The sequence below is a fragment of the Salminus brasiliensis genome, chromosome 17 (assembly GCF_030463535.1).
Source record: "Salminus brasiliensis chromosome 17, fSalBra1.hap2, whole genome shotgun sequence".
NCBI classification, from domain to species: domain Eukaryota; kingdom Metazoa; phylum Chordata; class Actinopteri; order Characiformes; family Bryconidae; genus Salminus; species Salminus brasiliensis.
This window is the reverse complement of record NC_132894.1, coordinates 31700428-31718541: the sequence shown is the minus strand read 5'-3', so window position 1 is coordinate 31718541 and position 18114 is coordinate 31700428. Positions and strand designations below refer to the sequence as shown.

The 18114-nt window shown below is 44.7% G+C and overlaps 1 protein-coding gene across 1 annotated transcript in view; it reads right to left on the bottom strand.

Moving 5' to 3' along the window:
* Window positions 1-1139: 1139 nt before the first annotated feature.
* The window catches only part of gli2b (GLI family zinc finger 2b), an 84086-nt gene continuing 67111 nt past the window's right edge, over window positions 1140-18114 (bottom strand). Inside the window, exons 8-14 of the mRNA XM_072659876.1 lie at window positions 16887-16997; window positions 13640-13777; window positions 9028-9177; window positions 8414-8578; window positions 6585-6869; window positions 4215-4542; window positions 1140-4091 (exon numbers count right to left, since the gene is read on the bottom strand). Of these exons, the coding sequence (XP_072515977.1) occupies window positions 1864-4091; window positions 4215-4542; window positions 6585-6869; window positions 8414-8578; window positions 9028-9177; window positions 13640-13777; window positions 16887-16997 (3405 nt within the window). The 3' untranslated portion in view covers window positions 1140-1863. The remainder of the gene's footprint in view (window positions 4092-4214; window positions 4543-6584; window positions 6870-8413; window positions 8579-9027; window positions 9178-13639; window positions 13778-16886; window positions 16998-18114) is intronic.

The following is an 18114-nucleotide window of genomic DNA, read 5'->3' as shown; positions in this document are numbered from 1 at the left end:
CTTTTTTTCACTAACTCCACTTTGTTTGATACTAAGGTATTTGATATTAAGGCTACTTAATACAGTGTTTAATACACGGTAGAATATGAACAATGCATGTGTGTACACCGAATATCAGCGTTACTGAGTGTCAGATACACAAAATTCAACAGCAATTAAGTAAAATCGTCCTGGACTGCAATTAATAGACAATTATTAGACAAATGAGGCACCTGCCAAAGGTCAGCAGAGTCGCTCCTCTACAGTGCCTCTCTAATCACTGCGCTGGATGTTGCTTATCAACTTCCCTCTCAGGCTCATCTCTTAGACAAGTTCTTGTTAAGATTTCTTTTTTTTTTTATTCCTCCTCAGGCTATTTTCCCCCTCCTCCGTTTCTCAGAGAGAATAAGAAATTCCAGCGATCAGAAACCGCAGATCAAACGAGGCCTCGGCTGAATTTGCTGTCAGAATAAAACCATTTGTTCCTGCGGCTCACTCCGAAGGCCTCGTCCCCGGACCTCTTCCTCCTTCAAGTGTGTGTTTAATGTGCTTTCAGCAGCCCGCTCCCCTGGGCCCATCTGCCACTGCTCATTTTGGGAAACACGGCGGCTAACTTTAGCAAGCTGTTCAGTATGCGTGTGCTGCGTTTTATCCCCCCCTCAACCCCCCCCTTCCTGTCTATATAACTATACTTTTTTTATGTATTTGCGGAAAAGTGCAGGGATTGCGTCCACTGCTAAGAGTACCAACCCCCCCCCCCAAAAAAAAAAACTGTGGAAGCTTGTTGGGGGGGGGGGGGGGGGGGGGGGGGTTTGCCCACTTGAAGCCACATGATTCAGTGGGAAAGATACCCATGTGCCTGACACACTCGGCAGAGAAGAAAAAAAATGCATTGTTGGCAAAAGATGAAAAGTGTCTTCAAAGGAAAAAAAAGTTTGCTCCTACATTATTAAAGCAATCAACACTTATATGCTTCCAACATTAAAGAGGGGGTGAGGCTAGCGCGCAAATCTCTGGCGAACGGTCCACCTCGACTCGAGCTGCGCTGAAACGCTGATGATAAGTGAAGCAGTTATGTGTTTCTACAGGGCCCTGAGAAAGCCTGCATTTCAAAGGACTCCCCGCACAACACTGGAGTAGAAAAACAACAATACTGTATTTCATAAAAATGTACAAAACATATCTACATAGCCAGCCCTGTGAAAGGGGTCTGCTCACGTACAAAACAAACAAAAACAACAACAACAATTTCAACCTCATGGCAGAGTTTAAAGTCCAGAGTCCAAGCCGGCAGACTGGCTCGCTTAAAGTCCGCACTGAGTGAGAAGCTCCTCTGAATGTCTTCTCTTAAAGTTAGCATGACACCGATGCGGCTACGTCACAGAAGAAAGCTCTGCTGTGTTTAGTTCTGCATGAGACATTTCCAAAGCATTCTGTTAGATGTTTCGTTTCGTATCAGTTGTAATTTACATGGTGCACAACACCTTTGAATTCTCAACAGAGTCAATTGTGTGTTTCCTCTTTTTTTTGCTTCCTGCATATGCGTTTGCATAGCAAGGCACTTGATGCTGCTTTCAGTTCACTACTGTAAAAGAGTGTACAAAAATACTGGACTGAAGCTTATCAAATTCTCTGCAAGTATACATTTATATATATAATATATCTATATACAGTACGGATACTGATCTAAGGCAAAATATGGCTTTTTTTAACAAGAGGAAGCTACCACAAAGTCTCTAGACTAACACTATACATGATAATACAGTTTAAAAATTGCATAAAAATCACTTTATGCCGTCAGATGTTTTGTTCGGATAACATTTAGAACTCTCTACTTTATTCAAAAGGACACAGATCACTGTATTTTACTCCTTGTTGGGCGTCCTAAGACAACATGTTAAAGAACTTGCTCTCTTCCGCCAACGCGTTAAGCATGGAGTTCATGTCTCCAATGGCCATGTTGCCGATTCCCGCGGGCACTGGGGGCAGTGTCACAGAATTACGGGGCGTGGTGAGGCGGGAGGAGTTCTGGGACAGGCTCCGGAGGATGCTGGGACTTAAAGTTCCTGACAGGAGGCTGGAGTGGTCACCGTCGTCCAGCATGGTATCGAAGTCAATTTGAGGCTGTTCCGCCCCACTGGCGGTGTCTACTGTGCTTGAGACCTGATTCGTTCCCGGTGAGCCGATGGCAGACAGGGTTAAGCTATCCCTCCCAGAGTGCGCTGCTTCTGCTGAGTCGGACACGCTTAGACTGCTGGACTCAAACATTCGGATTTGTCCTGTGTAGTACACAGTGCTGCTGTTGGTGTCGTTAACGCCCAAGTCAACAGGCTTTTTTGGGCTGGCCTCCGAGCTGTTGTATGCTGGGCTGAAGTTGGTTTGAGGGTAACCGCTTTGCTGTGCTGTCGTTGTACTTGGCCCCGAATGCTGCCTGCTGTAGGGTTTGGGTTCTGAGGGCGGCCTGGGCTGCAGCAGGCCTTGATTTCCGTTTAGGATGGGATTCTGGGATGAAGTGCTGTAGCTTTGCTGATTCCCGCTCATATGGGAATAATCTCCTTGATTGCTCTCAAAAGTGACATGGTTTTGCGCGACCACTGGCCTAGCTCTTACCCTGTTATTTTGCACATGCAGGGGCTGCCCCGGTTTGCCCGACGGGACCATCAAACCTACACTGCCTCCTGTCAGGCTACCACAAGAGGGATGCTGGCTGGTGCCTCTGTTCAAGTCACTACTGGTGGCGAGGCCTTGATGGTAGCCATGCTGAACCGGTACATGCTCATTGTGGTGGCTCTTGCTGGCTTGCTGCCTTGAAGTTTGGCCACAGTTCATCCTTTGGGTCATGAACTCGTTCCTCTGCATAGAACTCTGTTGAGCTGCATGTGCGAGGTTCTGACTCATGGGCCCAACTTGCTGGTTGGACTTGTGGTTCTGGAAGGGGCTAAAGTTCTGTTTTTGCTGGAGTGTAGTGAGATTCCCCCATCCTTGTGCTTGCTGCGGCTTGGTTTGGCTGGGAGATGCCTCCACTGTCCCTGAGCTGACCTCGTTCCACTGCACGGGCATGTGGTTCTTGCTGGAATTAGGAGAAGATGGGAAGGAGCGCTGTTGCGTGGGACTCAGCTGGCAGGAAGCTGAGGGCTGACGGGTCAAGCTGTTTACGTTGCTGTCCACCATGGCCATTCTTCTCTGATAGTAGCACGGCTGTTGTGAAGGGGCACCATTGCCAAGGATTCCCTGTGCCTGTTGGTGCCGGTATCCAGGTCCATTGTGTTGAGTGGACTCTCCATTAGAAGCAAGGTATTGAACAACATCATCTGGCAATACCATGTCATCATCAATCCCAATGTTCTGACCGTCCATGTCGCTGCCCATGGTCTCCATAGCAACATTCTCTGAGATGCTGGGGGGACGTGGTGGGTATTGGAGGGTACGATGCAGGTTACCGTCAGATCGGGTATAGTTCTGCAGTGCCAGGTGGCGGCTGGAAGCAGGCAAGTGCGAAGGAGCGTGATGGTTCATGTTGCCCATGCCCACCCGTCTAACTGGGTCACTTGCTCGACGTGCAGTGCTGCCTGGAACCTCATGGGGCATCAGGCTAGTGGTGGCTGTATATCCTGTATCGCTGCACCTCCTGGGTACTTGAGCATGTAAGCCATGCGGGTACATGGGAGTCTCGTGAGCATCCCCCAGCAGGGCCATCCGTGTCTTCAGGCTCATGCGGTCCATGTTGGGCAGGGGAGTGGGTGGGGCACCCCCAGTGGCTGCGGCATACTTGGCTTTGAGCCGGTAGTGCTGGGCAGGTGTGAGGCTGAGCAGGCCGGGCAAGCCTCCACACTGGCTGGCCTCGCTGGAGCGCCGTGACAGATCTGTAGAGATGGGGTCATAGGAGTCAGCAGAGCTCACATTGTTGAGACGCTGCGAGGTCTGACTGGAACGGCGGCTCGAATAGCACGGTGAGATTCCGGAGGAGCGGCGGCTCATTGTGTAGGCTGAGCTCACTGTGCTGGCCAGGCTGTCCCGGCGCTCCACCAGCTGGCTCAGGACTGTTGTCTCGCCGGGGCAAATCTCACTCAGGCGCAGACCGATGATTGGCAGAGGAGGATCTAGTAAGGAACCTGTGAAGACAGCAGAAAGCAGGTTGGGCTGTTAGGTTTGCAAACTACTATTACCAGAAGTACTATTACAAACTACTCCTTCAGTGACGTTTATCACAAAAAGAGGACTTGCAGAGGGCTTACCGCTGGCAGGAATGGGTGGCAACTTGATGTCAGGGGCTTGTGGAGCGGCATTTGCCCAAGAGCACGAGTTCCTCACTGTCTTCAGCTTTTCCTCCTTCAGGTGGGTGAGCCTGCGGGCTGGGCTGGCACTCCTGCGCAGGTGGAGGCCCAGCGTGCCCATGGAGACGGTGGAGTCCACCGGCGGCATGTCGTCCAGAACGCTCAGGTCGCCCAGGCTGCCCCCGCCGGGGCCTGCCAACTCTACTCCACCGTCATGGTTGGAGCCACTGCCAAGCGGTGATGGCTGGCTGCTACATGATGACTGACCACCAGGGCTGGACTGATACATCTGAGGAAAGAGGGTGGAGGAGAGTAAGCTTCAATTGGATACCAAGTATGAGATTTTTCAACAGATATGTACTGGCTGGATGCCAAAGTGGGAGGAAATAACTTCATTATGCTGAGTGCCATTAAGGATGATTTAGCAGGGAGTCTCAAAAGGTAACAAGTGAAACTAAGTGCTGGATGAAGAAATTAAAGAGTGCAATTCCTATAAGCCATCAGGCTTGCAGTGTGTCTATGTATGAAATGCATTCCCATACACATTTTAATATACATATACATTCTAATATATTCTATTTAAGATTTTAAAAAATTTATTACATTTGTCTTTGAGTTAATCTTCTTAAGAAGCATTTTCTTCTTAAATCTCACTCATACAGTTTACGAGGACAATTGCTGCGAACAGTTCTGTGGTATAAGAACACAGCATGACGCTGACATAGGCTTTTCTTTAGGACTTTTCTCAAAAACAAATTCTGGGAAGATATTGGTAAATCATTGTGCCCCAATGATAACTGTTGTTCTGCACATGCAGCAGCAGTTCATCTAGCTGTGAACGTGTTCCTTGCTGTGTCTTCAGTCTTCAGGCTCTTACTGTTTTATAAGCCCTGTATCTAACTTTTCCACACGTCCACGCATTCCCTCTGTCTCTTTACATAAGTGCAAATATTCCACCCTTGTGATCGCCTCAGAAAGCAAAGGTTAAATGAGTGACAAAGTGTTATTTCCTATGGCAGCATCTTTGTGCATTATGCATACAGGCTGGGCTGAATTCACAAAGGGGAAATCCACCCAACATAAATAAGGTACACAGCCTCTCCACATCTGTGTCATCTCTCCGCGCAGCCCAAATGACGTAAATGTATTCCGTCCCGATGTGAACCGCCAAGCCGTTCTTGATCACAGCATGATCACTGGCACTATTTGTTCCTCACACAAAACAGTCCCAGTCATAGAATATTAATTGTGTAATGGCTTTTATCCTACGGTGGCGGACGGGTTAGATCTCTGTGATGGGCGTGGGGGAGTGTGGGGTGGGTGGGGACCCGTGGGAAATCAAAGATAGTCCGTGTTTCAAAGAATCTCACGCTACAAAAGGAATACGAATCCAAATAGTTCAGATATGTTCAATATACAGTAAGCTTTCTGTTGCATGTATTGAATAAACACATTTTCTAATTAATGATTATTTAAATGTCTTAAATAAACAAACAACAAAATACTAAACACAAAACACAATAATACTACAAATGAAACTGAAAGCACCTTACAGGTGGGTAATATATCTAATATATCTCTATATGATGTTATGTAAGAAAATTCAAATATTATTTAATTTATTTCTAGAAATTTTCTAATCAAATCAAACTGTACATTAATTAAAATGTCTTTCATTTGACATGGTCTCATATTTTCAGTGTGAGTTATAAAAGGAGATGGTTGTGTGTACTCTGGACTTTTGGTTTTAAGTGAAGATTGCATGAAAGCTGTTCAGATGCACAGTAAGAGGATGGAGTGGTATTAGAATGCAATGCTCACCTCAGTAACGTCTGTCCATGGGAAAAGTGAGAAAGCAGAGAGGGGAGAGAGAGTGCATGCCACAGTTAGAGGGAGAGTGGGGGTTAGAGAGAGACAGGCTGCTTGCTTTTGTTAGTTTGTTTCAATTAGAGCAACCTCTGAAGGACAGGACAACCTTTTTAATGCATAATTAATCAGGGATAAATAAAATATTGTGGCTAATCCACCAAAGTACTGACGCACAATAGTACACTGTACTGAGACTAAAATGCCTGTTATTAAAGTTACATGCTGGTTTAGTTGTGTATTGATGCACATCAAAGGAATTTATTATTATTATTATTATTTAAACACAAATGCTGCTGTGCAGTAATTTCTAACTCAAGTACGAAAGCTAAGATAGACAGACAGATAGACGTAGGGTTGTGCGAGTTGTCAGGAAAAGCTATGAACATTTGTTGGAATGTAGAATCTACAAGACTTTTACATGAGACCTAGCGAGCGCTACAGGTGCGTGTCAGGGAAACTTACCACAGAGTTCTCTGTCTTAATAGACTTGACCTGCAGGTAGTCCTCCATGCCTCTGGTGGTGCTGTTAGCCTCAAACTTGTCTTGTGCTCCCCGGCCTGAGTGCTTGGTCCCCACCTCGTTTTCTCCATTCTCTCTGGGTGGTGGTTGAGGCCGGGGCGCCAGGTCACCCCGCTGCTTCTTGGTGACGTGCGCCTCGGGCCCGTGGACGGTTTTGACGTGTTTGCGAAGCGAGCTGGGGTCCGTGTAGCGCTTGGTGCAGCCGGGGATCTTACACACATAGGGTTTCTACAAAAGACAAATAGCGCTCGGTTGGCTGCCATCCGCTAACAGTCAAATGTACGACTCCGAATTAGAGCGTTATCTGCCCCTGTTTGGTCAGATTAGCTTCAAATGGAGCTTTATGTGAACGCTCAATTAGAGGAACAGATTACTGTGTGAGGCACTGACATGCGGATTGTGCTGTAGCTCTAAGTGTTCATGATTCATGGCTGTTTGCTAATAAAGTTAGCATGAGGGGATCTCTATCTCCCCCACTCTCTCTCAGGTCGTGATGGATAGGCAGAGGGTTGAAATGGCGCAAGGTTTCATTTTATATTTGCGATCTGCAGGTGGTCTTTCTCTCCGTAGGGGATGTACTTGATTCTCACTAATGCATTGTGGGCTGCTGCGCTCATTAGTTCCACAACTCATTATTTACACATACACACACACACACTTGCATGCAGAGCTTGTTAATGGGACAAGGTTGGGCGTCGAGGAGCAATCACTAAGCATGATGAGGGAGTATGCAGACAAATCTAATTCTGGCCTAAATTTGAAACCGTATGCTGAAAATGGCAAATTTACATAGAATTTAGGCAGTTAGCAGTTCGTTACTGCCACAGGGAAGTGGATTAGCCGAAGCTCAGTCATAAGACCAAATGCTAGAGTAGGAGTCCAGCAGAATTAGACACTGTACAGCATGGTTTAATGTAGCCTGCTCTCCCCCCTGAGGTGCTTAAAGTGACAGTTTGGATAGAAAATCAGATTTGCACAATTTTCCCCTCCCCCAAACGTAGCTGATCAACCGAGCAACTGTGCGATGATTCAGACTAGTAATCTTAACCTAGCAGCTGCAATCTACACTAGTCTTCTGCTGTCTGGTGTTGGTTTCTCTCAAGGTTCCTTCCTCTCAGTCTGAGGGAGTTTTCTCTGCCACTGTCGTCACTGGCTTACTCAAAAGAGGCTCAGACCATGGCTCTCTGTAATGTTGCTTTGTGACAACAGCCATTGTGAAAAACACAGAATAAATAAATTTGAATTGAACTGAATAGCCATGTCTTTGAAAATGACTCCATTTGGTATAAACAGCAAAAAGTACACACATTTATATTATGGTTTAAGCACTGCTCTCACTACAGTAAAGATTCTAAGACCACTAATGAAAAGGTTTCTAGTTAAAATTCTCTTCTCTTCAGTTTTTATCAATTTGAATCTAACATTTTAACATGAATTTCAGAACTGGTTTTGTATTTGGTGGTGTGTCCCTATTTTGCTTCAATGACAGTGTGTACTGGAGCTGCATGGGCTCCACATATTTGTGTAAAAGCATTGGTTAGGCAAATCAGATCTACCTAAGAGTCTGAACACGAGCTTCAATAGAATTAATGACAAAAAAACTGACCTTTCTGCCACAAATTTAAATACATTAACATTTAAATATTTACAAAGAAGGCTGGTTTGTTTTTAAAATATTAATTTTCTAGAATTTTGGTTTATTTCCAGGTTTAAAAATAAAAGTGTGTGAGTAATCTCAGTCATTCCTGAATTTTGTGTTCATGTGTGTGTACCTCGTTGGAATGCGTGCGGTTCTGGTGTTTGGCCCGGTCCGAGGCGTTGGAGAACGCTTTGTTGCAGCCTTCATGTTCGCACACATATGGTTTCTCTCCAGTGTGTGAGCGAAGGTGTGTCTTCAGATTCTCCAAGCGCGAATAGGCCTTTGAGCAGCCCTCAAACTGCAACACACAAACGCACACAGATCGAACAATTAAAAACTATAGTTACATCCTGCTGACAGTGCAGATTAGCAGATTGAGGAGTTGGGGGGTTGGCGGTGTCAACATAGGATCACCCCATAAGATCTGCCTGATTTGTTTGGGAGATGCTCTAACCCAGTTTGTCTCTTATCATAGTGGCTTAGATCCTCCCGCTGCCCATTTTCCTGCTTTTAACACCTTCATTACCTTCAGGGACTGATTGTTCACTTGCTGTCTAATATGCAGATCCCACCCCTTGACAGATGAAGCCACTGTAGATGAAGATCATTAATGTTTTTCCAGCTGTCAGTGGTTTTAATGTTATGGCTGGTTGGTCTATAATACTCTAAACATTAATTGCAGACTTTTGAATGGCACTGTATCTGTATGAGTGTGTGTGTGTGTGTGTGGCCATAAGCTTCACTCACGGTGCACTTGTGTGGCTTCTCCCCTGTGTGTCGGCGCATGTGCACCACCAGCATGTACTGGGCCTTGAAGGGCTTCTGCTCCCTGGAGCACTCCTCCCAACGACACACGAACTCCTTCTTTTCCCCGTGGATGTGCTCGTTATTGATGTGCTGTAGACACACACACAAGATACACACACACACAGTGTTAATTTAGTTGCACTGGATGGTAGCCGCACTGGAGTCTGGCGCTGTTTTCCTCTGCTGACTCGCTGGCTCTGCGTCTGGGGGCCGGCCTCCCTTTGTAATGTCACTGTTGTGTTTAATCTTTAATTGGCCCTGCTGTTTTTACATGTCACGCTAAAGAGACAATACAAACGGCGTCGGCGGCAAGGGAGCGCCGTAAATCTGCCGTCTATTGACAGTTACAGAGAGGAATGCTATTGGAGCTTCTTAGGAATTTGTATGCTTATCTGCCAAATTAGAGAGGCGCGTCATCCATCAAGGCCGTCTGCGCCGACAGCCTCGAACAAGAAAATGTGATGGGCTTTGCTTGGGTGAAGGGGAGTGTGTTTAAGGCTGTCTGTTTTGGCACACTCTGATGTGTGTGTTAGTCAGAACAGTAATTAGGAACAAGAGGAAAGAAACACAAATTCCTTCCAAAAAAACAGCATTGAGTATGTTTGCAAACGCGGGATTAAAGGATTTACAATATTGTACCTAAAAGTGGGAGCTTTTAGTCCACTGTGAAAACGAGAGTTAAAAAGCTGCTTATCTGGACTGTTAAGTGTTTATTTCCTCAGTTAAACACTAAAATTAAAATAAATACTAATAACATTCCTACAGAAAGTTGTGGTTTCATTTCACTGTGTTCATTAAAACTCATGGAGTATTATTTATAGTCCTCATCATATCAACACCCGGTTTGGTAAATCAGTGCGTAATGATGGTAAATCAGGTGAGCTGCTGATGGAATTGAACACAGTAACATATTTGTTCATTCATAAACACTGTCACACACAAAAATACTGTGTAGATGAACCTGATTGTAAATGTCCTAGTAAGAATCGAACTTTTTAATTATAAAATTTAATAAGCATGGTCACACTGGTCAGTCCTGATCACTGGCACGGTGACTTGAAGGGAAGGGCCATCCGTGTGCTAGGTGAGCAGGTGCTAGGCTAAAAGCTAACCCAGTATATTGGCTACAATCTGTTTGTACAAAATGTAATCTTATGACAGTTACAGACTAGCCTAAGCTATGCTGCTCATGCGAGACGAGAAGTGAGAGACGTGTGTGATGATGTTGGCATGTAGCAGTTTAGACAAAGCTAATAGGTGTGACTGCACTGAAGGTAAGAGGGAAATTCCTTTCAGTCAGGGTAAGTCAGGTGACCTGGAGGTTTGAGAGAACAGAGCCAGGGCCTAAAGTGAAGAAGAGTGTGATTAGACAAATGGCTCCCGAGGTGCTAATAACTGAGAAACACACACACACAAACACACAGCCAAGTCTCCAAGTCCTTACCAACACACTCTATCGCTCTCTCCTCACCCATTTCATGTATGCTCTCACATACACACATTCTCACTCTCTCTTTTCTCTTTCTCACACACACACACACACACACACACACACACACACACACACACACACGCACACACTCTCAAGCAAGCCTCCTCCACGATGACCATCATTATGGTCCACATCTGTGGACACTCCATCATCCGCTAAGCTTGCCCACCGAGTTACTTTAATGTCAGGCCTTGATAACAAGGCAAAGGCTACACACACACACACACACACACACACAAACAGTGAAGCCTTTGTTCCCCTGTAAGACCATAATGACCTGTTATCAGAGTGTGTATTGCTTGTATAAACAAACAATCAGCAGTGTGTAATCTGGTGAAAATCCAGCTGAAGCTTTGTAACTGAACGGGGGACAATGGAGTCTGAGAAATCCAGTGTGTGACTGTGTGTGTGTGTGTGTGTGCGCGTGTGAGACACACAGGGCCTCTCTCCTCCTGTTAACGTGCCGTGTTTCTGCTCCACTGACTGGTCGGAATGCTAGAGAATGTGGAGCTGCCCCCCCTATTGGAGCAGTGCATTATGGGACGGGGCTGCTCAGGCCAGCACATCCCCACCAGCAGAGAGCAATCACCCATGAACAAATCTCTTTCTCACTCTCTCTCTCTCTAACTCTTCCTCACTGTCTCTCGCTCACTCTGTCTCCCCCTCCTGCTCTCCTTCTCTATCTATCGCTCTGTCTCTCGCTCTCTGTGTTGTGCTCCAGCTATCTCTCTTTTAGGTTTCTACAGCACCTTGCTCTTTCTGTCTTTCTCTCTCCAGCTCTTTCACTTTCACAGTCTCTGTCTGGCTATCTCTCTCTCTCGCACGGCCATGCTCTTTCTGTCTCCAGCGCTTGTTCTTTCGATGTCTCTGACTCTGTCACTGGGGTCTCTGGCTCTGCCGCTCGCTCTTTCTGTCTCTCTCTTTAATTGTCTCCATCTCTATTTCTCACTCTCTCTCACCTGCTTTCTGTGCCCTGCTTTCCTGCTCTGTCATCCTCCATTTCGTTCCTTCAGTCTCTCCTTTCCTCTCCATCTCTCTCACGTTCCCTCTCTTTTTATGTGTATTTCTCTCTCGCTTTCTCATTTTCTCCTTTTCTGTATCAGCCCCCCTCACTCTATTCCACTCTCTCTCCTGGTGTTGTGCGAGTGGGCCCCTGTGTGTGATGTAATGTGATGTGAGAGCCATGAACAGACCAAAAAAGTGATGTGAATAAACTGTTTAAGCAGGTTTTTGTTTCATTGACCTCATAACAATTACACACACCCACATTCCTTACTCCTACACCTTCATGATAATAACTTAATAATTCTTCCTGCATTCTCAGAGCTTAGTGAATACACCTTAGCCTATACCCTTCAGCCTTAGGTGTATTATCTGTTTATTAATCTTCAGTCTCAGTAGATAATATGAATTATTCAGTAAATAATAAGTCTAATAAGAGCTAATAAAGGTGCCCTGGAATATACATGTGTATGATCTTTGTACAGTATACTAGCTCAGTACATGAAAGAGACAAACGGTAAACCTTAAACGCTGTTGTGTCCTCTTTTTAAAACTAAATCAACGTCAGTAAAAACAGCTGGAAACACCTGCTCAGTCCTTGTTTCTTTCAAAATCAAGGGTATTCAAAGAATCTATCCTGCTTTTGTTGGAGTAACTGTCTCTACTGTCCAGGAAAGAAGACTTTCTACTAGATTTTGGAGCACTGTTGTAAAGATCTGAAGAGGTATCCACAAACATGGGTATCCAGTGTATTCACACCCCCAAAATATACACACATCCATCCCACTAGGGACAGCTTTCAGGAGACTACAGAAGTCATTCTAAAAAGGCTAACGGCTATTGATAGGCCAGCTGGAGAAGGGTGAATGCCAGCCAGAGCAGACTAAGAAGGCTAATAACTAACGCTAGGCTGGCAGGGGAGTGGAGAAGGGCTGACCGGGTGCTAGGTGCACTGGTGCTAGGCTAAAAGCTAAGCTAGCTGATTGACTACAATCTCTTCAACTGTACACCGTGCCGACTGAACACTGAGAGGACAGCAACATTACTTGGCATTGCTATGCTGTACTGCTCCCTTGAGTTGTCGCATTGATGTAATCCAGCCAATTAACCATGAGCCAACCATAATGGTACAAACTGGGAGTTTCATTCTACGGCAACAAGACTGTAAATAGGCTTGTAAAACCAAAGTCACATACTTACTGTTTAGACATTGATCAACAACGTAAACCTAACATTTAAGGGATTAGTAAACAATAAGATTAAAAATGAATAAAAGCTGTTTCACAGACTGATCAGTAACTCATTATAGGATTATGTGTTAAGTCACTTTTCTTTCACACTGCAGGAACTGAAGCCTGAAGCCACATAGCACGACACCGGCCTCTTCGAACATCTGGCATTACAGATTTCTGCTGGGATTTTAGGGGTCAAAGGTGGAAAAAGTCCTCAGTGAGAAGGTCAGAGGACAATGTGATCTTGTGTTACTCATCTGCTCTGGCAGACAACTGGAACATCTAGATTTCAGTGAAGACACTTGCTTAGAAACCAGCTTCATGTTGTAATCACTGTAAGGCGCACTGTTAGACGGGCAGAATGCTGTCTGGGCCTCTGTGCATGTTGTTGAGCTGGTCATGCTTGGTTTTATATATATTCAAATATTCAATATTAAAAAGCTCCAAATGGATGTTGGATGTTTTATTTAGTATTTTGGTTAATGCATAAGCTCACACACAGGCACATATCAAATTACAATGTGCTGATTATCTGATAACTGGCGTTTATTGGAATGTTATTGTTGTTTCTAAACATAAATTGCTTGCTGCCCAGATAAACAGCATTACAGGCTTTTATAATAGCCTATAGGCTGTTTTTGCACTAATGCTTTACAATACCGGTACTGCAGAAGTCCCTAAAACCTGGTGAGTGTGTCTGTGGGTCTTTTTCTGAATCGAGGTGTTAATGTTATTAAGGTCAAAACAGTGCAGGCTAATCTTTAATCAGGATACTGATGCGCTGATGTGTTTTATATACTGCAAACGCACACACACTGATACTCACATGGACCAGCTGCTCTTGTGTGTCGTACTCTTTGGAGCAGCCCTCCCAGTGGCAGTTGGTTTCGTACACCACCTCTGGCTCTTGCTTGCCCTCCTCTCTGTCCAGCTCTTCTTTGGGATCCAATGGTCCTGAAGGGTCCTGAGAGTAGAGAGGCAGAGCACATGGTCACATTTAACCCCCCACCAAACAACACTGACCGCTCCCGTGCCGTATGTACACACTATGGAGCACTTCAAACATTCAGAGTGTTTACGCTATGCAGGAGCAGACGTCTGTAATTTGGCTGAATTAGAACTGGACTGATGCTCAGACAGACAAAAATACATTTTTCACTTTCGTTTACTTTTTCACCTCCATTTAATGACATACGACAGCTTAAAGGAAAGGGAGTGTAAGAAGAGAAGGAAATGGAGCCACAGTGAGGTCGGTGCCAATGCAAGTGCAGTGTAAGTAGAGTAGAGAGTGTGTGTGTGGCATGTTAGAATGGGCTCCAGCTGCAACCTGGAATGTGGGTTGTGTGCACGTGGCCAACAGACAAATACACTTAAAAAAAAAAACAACAAAGCACTAAATATCATTACTGTCACACAAAAACCTTGTATCTCCAAAATGCCAACTTTACAGGAGAAGGAAAAAACTTTATTAACTTTCAATGGAAGTCAATACATGAGACTTTATTCCAGGTCATTTTAGAGCATTTCTATTGATTCATTTATCATGAAATCTTGACACAAAGTAAAGAAAAACTGCCACTAATGCCAGAGGGGATTGACGACTCTGGTGAGTGGTACAGAGCAATCGATGCACCACTGTAGACCAGGTTAACCTCTATTATGAACACCTTTCATCACCTAATACAGTCCATGCCATGACATCTCGCTAGTGTCATCCGAGCCAAAGGTGGATATTCCCACTATTAGGTAGGTGGTCATAATGTTCTGTTAAGACCGAGTGTCAGCACAGGACAGCAGCAGAACTAGTAGCAAAGGCATGTGCTGATATAATATTAATAATATATAATGTATATATCTGTATTATGAAAATGAAAATGATGCACCTGATGGACACACTTGAGTCTTGTAAATTCAATGCATTATTACATTAAGTGCACTTGCACACTCATCGCAGTGTGTGTGTGTGTGATGTGTTAAAGTATGCTCAAGTTACAGCCCATTCTATGGGTTTGTGTGTACATGTGTTTGGTCGCAGACACACACACACACACACACACACACACACACACACACAGACACACACACGCATACACACATAGCATGCTGACTGCAGCATGTTTATCTCTGCCCTGTGAGCTATCTTCATCAATTCTGCCGGCCCCAAGACGACTGCAGCGCTTCGGTCCCCATGCATCACACCCCAGCCTGCCTCAGTGCTGAGAGCAGCCACAAATTTGTCAAAAGACGAGTAGAGAAAGAGAGAGAGAGAAAAAGAGAAAGAGAGAGAGCGAGAGAGAGAGAGAGAAAGAGAGAGAGAGGGAGCACTACAGAGAGCGAGAGTAAAAAAAAGGCTCTCAGATGACAATAACGGCCAGCCAATACTTCATTAAAATGAAGTGCTCTGGCACAGTTTACACAGTAGCCGGGGACGGAGGGAGCGAGAAAACAAACGGATGTAAAGCTCTTATCAGGCTGAGTTTTTCTCATGCCGGCGCGTGCGGAAGGGGGCCGGAGGGAGCGGGGGTAGGGGGGGCTCCCAGGGGTCCTCTGGCCGCTCGCTGATCAGCGCTAGAGCCGCTGCATGAAAGAAAGAAAAAACACGCGTTTCTCTGGATAACAGGACACAGAGGAGATGCGCTGCTGTTTTCTGCCATCAGCCGTACAGAGGCATGAAAAAAGCCCGCAGAGAAACTGCTCCAACATGTCTGCTTTGTAGTGAGGACTGTCCGATACTGGTAGGAATTTTAGGGAGCTGATCATTTTAAAAACTGATGTTATCATCTGATATACTCTTATATGGATTTTTGGCTTTAATACAACAGTTCTTCACCGGTTAATTTAGCCCTACTGAAACGGCCTACAATTTACATGGGGTCCTGGGGTAATTCTCAGTGATCATATTTCCATCCAGATTGTGTTTGTCTCCCTCGTTATCTAAGAAATATACAAGGTGAAATGTCTGCTGTTTTTTTTTTTTACTGGACTTTACTGATCATTCGGATTCACATCTCTGTGATGGATTCACTAAATACGAGGCTGGTGTTGCCTCGTTAGAGCATTAGGTTTTTGGTGGCTGCTGCTTCGGTAGATATTGAACACTTTCTGAATCTCAAAATAAAAGCTTTATAAAATGAAAACGTAATCATGTGTAATCAAGCTGTCACTGGAACTTTACTTTGATCAAAACTGAAATAAGAGCCTCTTTAACTGTTTGAATGCAAATGCAATTTCTGGGTAATAAAAATGTCTAAATTGTGAATGTTTGAAACTTCCCCTAAACTGAATGTCTCTTTGAGAGTTTAAACACAACTGTTGTAAAAGTGATTATGTGAAAAAAGTGATGCAAACAATCGGGGACTAACGCATCTCCTTATCACCTATAAAAGTTTGGTTACAGACGTCGCCACAAACAGATCATCCAAACCACAAATGAATCCCTTAAGAGTTAAGCCACAAATGAATCCCTCAAGATTTCTACAATGACAATAAGATTTAAGGGTTAAAGGTTCTGTGTAAATTAATCCAAAGTGGTTTGATGTGAAATAGATAATTGTAGATGTTGACAAAGCAAGTATGGCAACTGTATCTGCTATCCAAAACCACTATCAGATCGGAACGTCTGGGTTTAATGTGTAATGTGATGTGATGGTAAAACAGTGAAAAAAAGATTTCTTTGTGAACTATTATGCCTTAAAATGCTTTGGATGTACCGTCATAAATGGTTTTTGGGCCAGAACCTTCTCAAAACTATCATAAAACAGTGTTTCAGGCATCAGGCCATCTAATCACTCCCACCTCACATAATATCTTCCGGTGATTCAGCCTTTTCAAGAGGCATTGAACTCACATTGACTTCAGACGTCTGGTTTCTATCACAGCTGTGAACAATTCTGATTGGTAGCTTTCTCTAGAACTGTGCATTTCACACCAAACCTTCACACCAAAAGTCTTGATTAGGCAGAAATTCTGAAAAAATGGTGGAATTTCCCTTTTATAGGCCAACCGATACATCAGATGGAGCCTCATTTGGAAGTGTGGAAAATGAAACCAAGCGATTTAGGAAGCGTTCTCACCGGAGAGCAAGGTGATGCCGGCCGTGGGCCCTCTGCCTCCATCTTCACCTTCGACCTCTTGGTGTTGAGGGGGTTGACTGTGCTGCTGACCGCCGAGTCGCTGCTCGTGTTCTGTTGGGGAAGAACCGAGAGAACAAGGATGACAACGCTGAGAGGAGAAGAGGATGGAAAGAACGGAGGAGAGAGGAGGGTTTTGATGTTTGATGCTGTGTGAAGCTGAAAGCCCAGGGGAAGAGGGGATGAGAGTATGGTGAGGGACCACCACACAGACTAAACAATTTGGACTCTTTCTAAAGAGCCCAGAACCAGTATCAAAACAGCCCATCTGCTTTATGAGACATTCTGAACGCAGCGGGCTGGATAAAAAAATATAATATGTGGAACTGAGTGCTGCTGTCTGTGTGTGGTTTCGGAATTCAGTAATGTGACTTTTGCTGCACAAGGCTGGTTCTGATCAGCAAGCCTCCCTCAGCCTGACGTCTGTGTGTTTGTGTATGTTTGTTTTTGTATATTTACAGGGTAAAAATGCTCTGAATTTGTTGGAGAAACACAGAATAGGTCTAACATACAATAGCAGGACAATGTTTTAATTATTTGTATTTCTTTTTTTACTGAAATCGTCCACTTTAGTAATATCACCTTACTGTATAATAGGAACATTAGATAATTATTATATATGGACATCTGCACACATGTAATACATAAAATAACACATGCATGTCGTGACAGTGAAGTATAAAAACAAGCTTATCTGTGTAAATATTTGGTGCGTGTTGTGGGTCGAGTGAGAGGCAGTAGGAGTTAGTGTGTGGGGGCAGGAATTATAGACTGTAACTCAGGATCCTGCAGTTATGCCGGGGGAGTTTACAGCCACAGATATGATAATAAGCGCTTTTGAACAAACACCAAAAAGCCACTACAGAGGGTCCGGGGCCAGCCAGGCCCACCATTTCAAAACAAACGCTATAAACACGACCCTGGACAAATAAAGGCAGGGGGCATGCGGCACGTTAGGCAGATGTTAAGCATTGCCTCTTTGTGCTCTTCCATCATCCATAAAAGCTGCTGAGTAGGGTGTGCTGTGTGAGGAGAAGATACGGGTCACACTCAGGCTAAGTTAGAACATACAGTGTTTTTAACCACAACCCTCCGACTGAGAGCGGCAGCGCACATTACACTGAGCCAAGGGTGTGAACTCAAAGCGCTGTGTGTAATTAATTAAACAGCT